Source organism: Podarcis erhardii (genome assembly GCF_964252035.2).
Source record: "Podarcis erhardii genome assembly, chromosome: 15".
Lineage (NCBI taxonomy): Eukaryota > Metazoa > Chordata > Lepidosauria > Squamata > Lacertidae > Podarcis > Podarcis erhardii.
Window position 1 is genome coordinate 14,580,407 of NC_138505.1, and position 10,860 is coordinate 14,591,266.

At 49.5% G+C, this 10,860-nt stretch overlaps 1 protein-coding gene across 1 annotated transcript; it reads left to right on the forward strand.

Moving 5' to 3' along the window:
- The first annotated feature begins 886 nt into the window (after positions 1-886).
- Positions 887-9,052, forward strand: FIBP (FGF1 intracellular binding protein). The gene is made up of 11 exons (XM_081840800.1): positions 887-1,041; positions 2,268-2,435; positions 3,386-3,584; positions 4,527-4,653; positions 4,960-5,060; positions 5,442-5,575; positions 6,269-6,377; positions 6,712-6,775; positions 7,039-7,125; positions 7,533-7,630; positions 8,716-9,052. The coding sequence occupies exons 2-11, from the start codon at positions 2,351-2,353 to the stop codon at positions 8,783-8,785; spliced, it is 1,074 nt and encodes a 357-aa protein (XP_081696926.1). The 5' UTR covers positions 887-1,041; positions 2,268-2,350; the 3' UTR covers positions 8,786-9,052.
- Positions 9,053-10,860: the final 1,808 nt, after the last annotated feature.

Here is a 10,860-nt window from a genome sequence, read left to right on the forward strand (position 1 = left end):
AACTATTCTTAACCTGAAGCACCACTTTAGCTGATGGGGCTTCCCGCTGCCGCCGCACCGCCGGAGCACGATTTCTATTCTCATCCTGAAGCAAAGTTCTTAACCCAAGGTACTATTTCTGGGTTAGTGGAGTCTGTTACCTGAAGCGTATGTAACCCGAGGTACCACTGTACTAACCGCTCCAAGCCAGATTGGAGAGGCATGGTTTTTGCGCGCCCCTCCCCCCGGGCCTGCACCCTTGGTGGAGGGCAACTTAGACAGCCCCTAGGTATGCCGCTGGGTGCCAGAGAATTAGAGACATTTGTAGAGGATAAGGCTATCAACGGTTACTAAGCATGATGGCCATGTTCTCCTTCCACTGTCGGAGGCAGTGAAGTGCCTCTGAATCCAGTCGCAGGGAATCGCAAGTAGGGAGCGTTGCTGTAGCACTCAGGTCCCGCTTGTGGGCATCCTAAAAGAGGCATCTGTGAGAAAGCGATGCTGGGCTAGACGGGCCCCAGCAGCCAGGGTCTTAGAATCATGGAATTGGAGAGTTGGAAGAAAGGGACCCCAAGGGCCATCTAGTCTAACCCCACCTCCGCAATGCTTGCGTTCTTCCCTCCGCGTTCGCAAATAAAACACGCAAATAAGACACAGGGCTGCGCACTGGAAAAAAATGTGTTACAAGCGAATAAATGATGCTTCCAGCCCCGGAGAAGCTATAAAAGCAAAGCACCAATGCAGGCGCAACGAGGCTCCTGGTCCTCAGCCCATCGCTGCATCCCACCGCGTTTTAACGCTTTGATGCCAGTTTCCAATACCGCGCCAGTCACAAAGATGGAGTGCCCGTCCCGTTTGGCAGCGAGGGCGCGTGCGCAGAGAGAGAGAGAGAGACTCCGGCATATACGTGACCCGGAAGAGGATAGCTCCTGTGCAAGGGCTCTATCCAACTCAGGGGCAGCTGAAAGGGGGCCGGTACCAGTTGCTGGAAGGGGGCGAATGGCCGGCGCGAGGAGAGGGGCTCGGCGCCCGGGTTCTCTTGGAGGGCGAGAGCCGACCCAGGTTTGCCGAGTGGCCGGAGGAGTCGGAGCTGCTGGGTTTACTATGCAAAAGAGAGGGGAGGGGAAATGGGGTGGGTGGGGGCTGTGGGGTTTGCTCTCTCCGCCACCCCATAGGATTTAGTGCTGCAGGCTGGGTGACTCTGAACACGTGCAGAGTGCCAAGAGAAGCGGGAAATGTGAAGGTTCTGAGCGTTTTCTCGTTTCCCCCACATAAATTCTGGTGCCACAGGCTGAGTGCCTCTGAGCACGGGCAGAGTGCCAGGGGAAGCGGGGAATGCGAAGGTGCTGGACTTTGCCATTCCTCCCCCCAAATGTCTGGTGCTCCTGACTGGGTGCCTGCGAGCATGTACAGAGTGCCACCTTTCTTGGGCAAAGCCATTTGGATCTTTTCCCAAGGGCAGTGTGCTTCTGGGGACGGGCAGGTTGTCTTTCTTTTCAGACGGCGTGGGCGGGCATGAAGGCCGAGTCCCTGTTCTTCACTCTACCCCTGCTGCAAAGTGCTGTCCTTTCTTCCTTTTTTATTATTAATTTTTTTTATCCTACAGAATATAAAGTACAATAAACACTGAATACTCTTTCTCTCTCTCTCTGAGTGTATTTACATCTCTTCCTGTTGTGTGTTGTTACCACTCTTTCTGTACCACTCTTTGATTTAAAATGCACAGGGCAAATTACAATTCATTAAATTGTCAGGGTGGGGGGAAACAATAAACCAGCAGTAACCAAGGAAGTGATGGCCATGACGGTAGGATTCTGGGTCTGGGAGGCACCCTTGGGTGAAGATGGAGTGCTGTCAAATATGTTGGGTGTAAGCCATGACCCTTAGATGAGTATTACTCATGAACTGGGAGCACTGCTGCCAGAGGCAGTATGGTTGGGTCCATTCTTTAACAGTCATGGCTTCCCCCAAAAGAATCCTGGGAACTGTAGTTTATTAGAGGTGCTGGGAACCGCAGCTCTCCGAGGGGGTCTCCTAGCAACTCTCAGCATCCTTAACAAACCACCGTTCCCAGGATTCTTTGGGGGAAGCCATGACTCTAAGATGTGGACGTGATCTATGCCCCTGAGCATGAGCACCAGTTGTGGGGATTGTGGAAAAGGCTATTTATTGGTGTTCTTGTGTCCTGGGCTTCCCAGAGGCATCTGTTTGGCCACTATGAGAACAGGGGGTTGGGACTATGTGGCCCTTTGGCCAAGCTTTCCTGATGTTCATTATTGTCCCGACAGCTGCCTGTCTGATCTCCTGAGACCCGGTTTGGGAACTAGTGCCAGATCCCAAAGTTCTCCAAGAGAACTTGATTACCTGGGCCATGACGAGCAACCTGGACATCTTTGTGGGCAACACCACCCTGATTGATGAGGAGGTCTACCAACTCTGGCTGGATGGCTACACAGGTAAGGCTGGACCCCTGTTTTTTGCTCTCTCATTCATTCACAGGTAGGGTGTAATGGTTTAAGTCACAGAGGTGGATAACCTTTTCCAGTCTAAGGGCCACATTCCCTTCTAGGCAGACTTCTGGGAGCCGCACGCCAGTGGTAGTCACAATACCTCCAGGGCCGCCTCTCTCCAGATGAACTTACCTGGACCCTGAGATCATCTTCTGAGGCCTTTCTTCATGTGCCTTCTCCATGAGAGGTCTGGAGGGTGGCAACACGAGAACGGGCCTTTTCTGTGACGGCTCCTCGCTTGTGAAATGCTCTCCCCAGGGAGGTTCTCCTGGTGCCTTCATTATGCGCCTTTAGGTACCAGGCAAAAAATGATCCTCTTTACCCAGGCCTTTGGCTGATTAACACCCAGTGCCTTTTAAAAATGTGTTGGGAGGGGGGTTATTGGGTTCGGCTGGCTGACATTTTTTACCTGGCGCCTAACGATGTCTTCTTCTTTGGCGATCACTCGTAGCCAAGTAAAATTGTCTTCCATAATATAATGAAGGCAGCAGCTGAACCTCCCTGGGGAGAGCATTCCACAAATGGGGAGCCACTGCAGAAAAGGCCCTTTCAACGGAACAAAACAAAACAAAGCAAAACAAAACATAAACCCTGAAGAGCCAGTGCAGACAATATGGAGCTAGATACACTCATTGCTGTGCCCTGACATAAGGCATCTTCCTATTGTCCTGAAGGAAAGTGGGAGCAGAGAGTCATGAATGGGGTTATAAGCTGTATTTCGGGAATGGCGGCTCTCCAAGTGATTTGGGGGCTACAGCTCCCCGACCCCTAGTCCTGCTGCTGTAAGTTGCAACCCCACTGCACCCAGAGGGGCCAGACAGGCTTCCCCACCCCCTTCTGTGGATTTCACCCATCACATGTTTCCGGATACGGACACTTGCCTCCTGCCCCCGCAGTGAACGACGCGGTGACGCGCCGCATCCGCAGCGGGATCCTGGAGCAGACGGGGGCCACGGTTGACGTGCTCCAGAGCGACACCATGGACCACTACCGCACTTTCTACATGCTGGAGCGCCTCCTGCACTCGCCTCCCAAGCTGCTGAACCAGCTGCTCTTCCAGATCCCCCCTTGTCGCCAGACCATGCTGATCGAGAGGTGGGGCAGGGCAGCTGGCGAAGAAGCCAAGGGTGGCGTGGGCGAGGGGGCAGGGATGTTAAGGGGGAGCCAGAGGGGGGATTGGGGCAGGATTCTTGGTGGAGGATCCCTTGGGGGAAAGGCAAAGGTTGGAGGGTGAGGCAGGCGTATTCATACATCAGCATGGGTTGATTGATCGATTGAATTTCTATGCCACTTTTTTCTTCTTTTCTATTTTTCAATAAAGAATACAGTCAAACCTCGGTTGCTGAACGTAATCCGTTCTGGAAGCCCGTCCGGCTTCCAAAATGTTTGACAACCGAGGCGCAGCTTCTGATGGGTTGCAGGAGCTTCCTGCACTCAAGCAGAAGCCGTGTCAGATGTTTGGCTTTCAAAATACATTCAAAAACCAGAACACTTACTTCCGGGTTTGTGGCATTCAGGAGCCGAAATGTTCCAAAACGGAGGCGTTCGGGAGCCGAGGTTTGACTGTGTGTGTGTGTGTATATATGAATTTCTGTGCCACTTCAAATGAATCCTGCAGTGGCTTACAAACAATAAATAACAATAACATGATACAACATCACCTGTGCAGCACAAACCATATAAAATAATTAACAAACCACCAATAAAACAATTACAATCTATGAAACGCTATTGACACAGCAGTTACTAATAATAAGCTGAGTCACAAGTACAGCAAAAATCATAGGATTAACAGATCAATATGGTGTTTATCTATAAAGCAATATCAACGTTATTGACAAAACAGTAACTAAAAATGAGCTAAGCATCTCAATTGCAGCAGAAGGTGTATTAACAGATCCATACGGCATCTATAAAATAATATAGGGCAGCAGGGAATGATGGGAGTTGTAGTCTGGCTGTATCGGGAGGGCCACAGGTACTAAGCTTACCTTCTGTTGTCTTGTCCTGTTCCTTGCCTGCCCCTTCTGGCGGCAGGTATTACGCCTTCGACGAGGCCTTTGTACGGGAGGTGCTGGGCAAAAAGCTCTCCAAAGGCACCAAGAAAGACCTGGACGACATCAGCGTCAAAACCGGGGTGACCCTCAAGAGTTGTCGGCGGCAGGTAATCTCTCGTCCCTTTGTGGGTGGCAGGGGAACCCCATGGAACACCTCTGACTCTTTTCCCAGGATGCCTGGGCAGGGTGGAAATAAAGGGGCACTGCCTGGGTGTCAGAAGTGTAGGAATGTCGCACAGGGTACCTTTCCCCCAACCTGGCACCCTCCGGTTGTTCTGGACTACAACTCCAACCACCCGCTTTCTCAAAAGATTTATCAGAGGTTGCTAGTCCTGCGTTTCCCTTGGTGAGGCTGTTGAACTTATTTAAGCCTGTGGTGTCGATGAGGCCTGTCTGTTTCTGCTCTGTTTCAGTTTGACAATTTCAAGCGGGTCTTTAAGGCCGTGGAAGAGCTCCGTGGGTCTCTGGTGGAAAACATTCAGCAGCATTTCCTGCTCTCGGACCGGTTAGCCGGGTAAGGGGCAGCGGGAGGGCACTGTGCCCTGGGATTTTTGTTTGTTCGTTTCAATATATTTAAATATATTATCTTCCTATCTCCGGGGAGGTAGCAAATCAGTTTATGTTCAGGCAACCTAAGAAATGTGTCTAAAATCAGCTGTACAAAACATCAGACATAACAACCTTCTATGGGGCCAGCCCAGCTCCTTACAGCAGCAGAAGCTAATGCTAGCCACTCAAAGGAGCCCCACAACATGGTTGTGTGAGGCCCTTGACTTGTCTAGGATGTTCCACAAAAAAGGTTTATGGGGTGACAGGGAGGCAATGGCTGAGATTTAGTGGAGTGGCTTTCTTAGTAACATTAAACCTCCCCTCCATCTATCCGTCCGCCCCACAGGGACTATGCAGCCATCGTTTTCTTCGCCAACAGCCGATTTGAGACAGGCAAAAAGAAGCTGCAGTACCTGACGTTTGAAGACTTTGCGTACTGTGCTGAGCAGATGATTCAGAACTGGACTTTGGGGGCGGTGGGTGAGTTTTAGACCCACGTAGCAAGATTCTCGTCCTCGCGTTTGTGAAGCGGAAACTGGGAAGTTACGCCATCTTTCCTTATATCCGTCTTGGAAAAGATTTGTGGTTTGTCTGGAGGGAGCTAAATTGTGGGTCCAGGCATGCCAAGTAGGATGGGGAATCCTTTTTGATCTTCATCTCCCTGCTCCCAGCCCCACCACACACACATGCTCGGCAGGGACCACCCACCTGTCAAAGTTGACTCGCGGGGGTCAGGAGGGAGATTGCTCCTAACTCCTCCTTCGTCATCTGACATGCAGGCAGCTCAATCCTGCTTCATCCAGCTGCACCGCTGTCTGGGGTCGTGGGTCTGAGTCCCACATTGGGCAAAAAGATTCCAGCATTTTAGGGGGTTGGACGAGATGATCCTTGGGGTCACTTCCAATGCTACAATTCTGTGACATCGCCTATGACATCGGGCTGCTGGGCATGGCTAGAGGGAAACAGTCTCACAGTCCGGCTGGAGAGGCCCAGCGGACTAAGTTCGGCCTTTGGGTCATCGATTCTCCACCGCCATGCTAAGCCAAACCGTGACTTAGCTCAGCAGCAGAAGGGCTGTAGAAAGAGCAAAATGTCTCCTCCCTGGGAGACCTGGGCATTTGTTCATTTGTGTCCAGCCTCTCTCTCCAAATGCCCTCTGTCTTGCCTTGGCAGATACAAACGTGGATGATATGGATGTCGACCTGGACAAGGAATTCTTGCAGGGCCTGAAGGAGCTAAAGATTCTGATTGCTGACAAAGACTTGTTAGATCTGCACAAGAGGTACCTCGGATGCAGCCTTAGCCGAGTGGGGTGGGGGCTGTTTGCAAAACAACCAGGACATGGTTGGAGCAAAGGGGAATTTGGCACTTTGCCATTTGCCCTTTGAGGTTAGAGCCCGGGTTGTAGGGAGCCTACGTCTCCTCCTAGATATTAGACTACAACTCCCATCAGCCACAACCAGCATGGCCAATGGCCAGGGACAATGGGAGTGCAGTAGATTCTGGAGGGCCCCAGGAACCCCCACCCTGCTTCTAGAGCCCTAATCATAAGCCACCGTAAAATAAGACTTTTAAGGCCTTCTCTGACCTCTCCTCCTTATTCCCTCCCCATCCAGTTTGGTGTGCACAGCCTTGCGGGGAAAGATTTCTGTGTACAACGAGGTGGAAGCTAATTTCAAGGTATGGCATGGAGGGACCCTCACTGGGATACATTCTTTAGTTTCGGGACCCTCTTTCCAGCAGCTCCTCCCTCCCTCCAAGTGGCTGATACGAACTTTGCGCTTGATATTTGTTGGTGCAGTTGGCCTGCTACTTCACTCCTGGCCATCAGAGGGGGCTGTTGTCCTTTGGAAAATCTCAATCCCGCAGACACAAACTGGGGTGGGGTGGGTTGGCAGCAGCATAAGAAGGCTCTCTTGTGACCCTTCCGTTAACCCTTGCAGAACCTCTCCCGAGCCCTGATCAACATTGCCTCAAAGCTCACCCACAGCAAAGATGTCCGTGACTTTTTTGTGGATCTGGTGGAGAAGGTAAGCCGTCTCCCCTCCCCTCCCCATCTGAGCACCCCCTCCCGCCAGTGGATCGTGCCTGAATCACTGGGGATGGAGGCTGGGATGTCAAAATAAAAAATAAAAAATCACCAATGAATTAAATGATGATTAAATGTGTTTAGAGCCTAAGCATGCCTGCCACTTTTCAGAGTATAAGAAGGCAGGTCCCTGTCCCAAGGAGCTAGCAATTAGAAAAAAATCATATAGGGATAAAAAAACAGAGGTGTGTGGACCAGGGACAGGGGGCATGGCTGGGGAGGGGATGTGGGGAGGGTCCTGAGGGTCATGCAGAGAGACTTGGAGGCCCTCATTTGTTCCTCAGGCCTGAGGTCCTGTGAGGTGTGCTGCCGCACTCTTGCCTTGACGCTTGTCATCTCCCATTGCAGTTTGTTGAGCCTTTTCGGTCGGACAAATGGAGCCCAAATGACGTGCGTCTCTTTCTGACACAGTACACGGCTTGTGCTCACACGCTGGATGCCTTCAGGTTTGTAGGAATGCCAGTGCCCAACCAGCTCCCAACACCTGGATTCTCCTCTGTTCCCTCCCTCCCCACCTTTGCCAATGAATTGTTTACTTGCACTAGTAAAGCCTTATATAATTGTCCTTTTCTTTGCCTTTATACTTGCCCTTCTTCCTGCAAAACAGCCCCCCTCCATATTATTTTTTTTTTTAAGGGGGGAAAGATCCCACTCTCAGTCTTCCAGCAAAAACATTTTCTCCCTTTCTCACATAGGATCACTTTCAAATAAGTTGTATTTAAAGCAGGTCCACTGACACGAATTAAGCTAGCCATGTCCATTAATTTCAACCGGTCTACTCTATAAGTAGGGCTAACTTTTGCAAAAGACCCAGACCTTTTGAGTAAAACTGTGGGATCTGCTAACACAAGATAACCACCAGCTTGGACAGCTTTAAAGGGCTGTTCAGAAAGATGCTTAGGAGGTTGAGGTAATTTTAATCCATATTAGTATTTTAACTATTGTATGTTTTAAAAGTAGTGTTGTGATTTCCCCCCCTTGCATTTTACTGCTTCAACTTTTGTAAACCGCTTTGAGGGTGTTTAATTTTTTGTAGTATTCTTTTTTTACAACCAAACAGTGTATAAATTTTATGAAATAAATAAACAATAAAAGCTCAGACATGTTGCTGGAGAGCAAGGTGATGCGCTAACTGCCGGATCACTGTGCCAGTATCACTGAATACCAGTTATTGGGAGGCAAGAGTGGGAGAGGGCTGTTGTCCTCCTCTCATAAGACAAGCCCTGATGGATCAGGCCCATTGCCCGTCTAATCCAGCATCCTTGTTCTCATTCTGGACATTAGATGCCAATGGGACGCTTGAAAGCAGGACCTGTGTGCCACGGCGACTCTCCCCAGCAACCACTAGAAACTTAACAGCCTCCAACAGTGGAGGGGAGAACATAGCCATTGTGGCTGGTAGCCACAGATTAGCATCCTTCCATTCCATGAATTTGCCAAATCCCCTCTTAAAGCCATCCAAGATGGCGGCCATCAGGTCATGTTGTCCTGCCATCTGGTTAACCTCTTTCCCCCTCCCCTTCTCCTGCAGGCATCAAGCTCTCTGGGAAAGATACATGGGGACTCTGAAAGCTTGCCTTCTGAAGATGTACCACGACTGAGCTCTGCACTTAGTTCTTTATTTTTTTTGGGGGGGGGGGAAATCACCTTTAGGTGCAACAAGTTCCAGGCAAAAGAGAACCCGGAGCCCTTCTGCAGGGGAGACGTTTGCTGTTCGCTTGCTGGCTGCGGCTGTCCTGCACAGACACACACAGTTGTGTGTCCACACACGGTGCGACCACCAAGTGTCACTCTTTTCTCTCTACATCTTCAGCAATTAAGGGTTAAAACTGTTGTTGGCGTTGAGAAATAAAGGAGGAGTCCTCACAGATGTTGCTTGATTTGTCTGATTCTGGATGGCCTGACTGTAAATAGGCCCCACGGCAAATCTATCTATTTTTCCTTCTCTTGTTTTCTTATTTTCCCCATGTTGAGTTACGTTCTCCATGTTTCCACAACCATTTGCAATATTTAGTTGCAAACTGTTCGCTAGCATTATGATGTACCGTATTTTTCGCCCTATAGGACGCACTTTTTCCCCTCCAAAAATGAAGGGGAAATGTGTGTGCGTCCTATGGGGTGAATGCAGGCTTTCGCTGAAGCCTGGAGAGCGAGAGGGGTCGGTGCGCACCGACCCCTCTCGCTCTGCATGCTTCGCGGACCTCTCCGCAAGTAGCGGGAGCGCTCCCGCTGCTTGCGGAGAGTTGCTTGCATGCAGAAGCCTGTGCGCGCTGAGCTCAGCGCGTCCGGGCTTCGCGGACCTCTCCACAAGCAGCGGGAGCCAGCGCTGGGCTCCCACGGCTTGCAGAGAGCTGCCTGTTTGGGGGCTGGGGCGGAGGAAGCTCGGGCCTCCCCTGCCCCAGCCCCGCACCTGGGGGGGGGAAAATAATTTTTTTCCCTTTATTTCCCCCCCAAAAAACTAGGTGCGCCTTATGGGACGGTGCGTCCTATAGGGCGAAAAATACGGTAACTTTCTCCTCATCTCCAATGTTTGTATGCAATTCTGCCAAACGCCCACATTTTTGCAAAGCGATTTTTTTGCTAATATAATACAGTTGCGGGGTTTTGGTTTTTATTTTCATAAACCCATGCAGGCTTTCCCTCAGTCTGTGCATTTTTTATACACATAACGTGCCTGGACATTGCAAAATTTGGAGAGGTGCAGATTTCAAAGGCTGTCTGTGTTTCGCTTCTCATATAGTTTTGGAAAGTGGAGGATTGGATAGGTTCACCTTTTAAATGTAAACTGAATCATAGTCCCTCTCCCCGACTCCCACATTTCCTACTTAAGAGCATTTGCATCCTTCTAGACCTTTCCTCCTGGCCTTTGGGACTCTCCCCAAGCCACCTTGTGACCAGTGTGGCATAATGGTTATAGAGTGTTGGGCTAGGACCTGGGAGAGCCGGGTTCAAATCCTTTCTCAGCCATGAATTTTGCTGGGTGACCTTGGGCCAGTCACTGCCTCTCAGACTAATCTACCTCACAAGGTGGTTGTGAAGACGAAATGGGGAGGAGGAGAACGATATGCACGACCTTGAGGTCCTTGGAAGATAAAGGTGATATATAAATGCAATAAATAAAATATTAATGACTCGTGCATGCCTGCATGGGGGGAATAGAGTGCTGTGTGTGAAACTGACCTACTGTACATAGGCAAATTTGCCTGATTTTCCCCCTTTGTCCCTGGTGGGTTCTGACTACTCTTCCTCCCCCCCCCCCATTTTTCAAATTAATTTTCCAAATTTATAACAAACCTATCAACAAATAAGAAAAGAAAACATCAAAAAACAAACAAGCAAACATAAATCCTAACTGTAATAATTCCACTTTTGTTAACATTGTTGGGTGACTTCCTCGAATCCCCCGGCTGAATTTCCATATATATCATTGTAGCAGTTTTCCAAAACTATTTTCCCCTAAAATTTACTTAATCTTTTTTTTTATTTTTTATAATGTTTATTAAGGTTTTCAAATACAAGTGCAAAAATAATAAACAATATAACATGTATCATGACATAGTTTCAAGGCTTCTTTGGACTCCCTCACGTCTCCCGCTCCCACTTACATCGTTATAAATTTTTACCAGCAATTTATCATCTTGTTTACATTCTTATGTCCCGTTCATTTAAATATAAT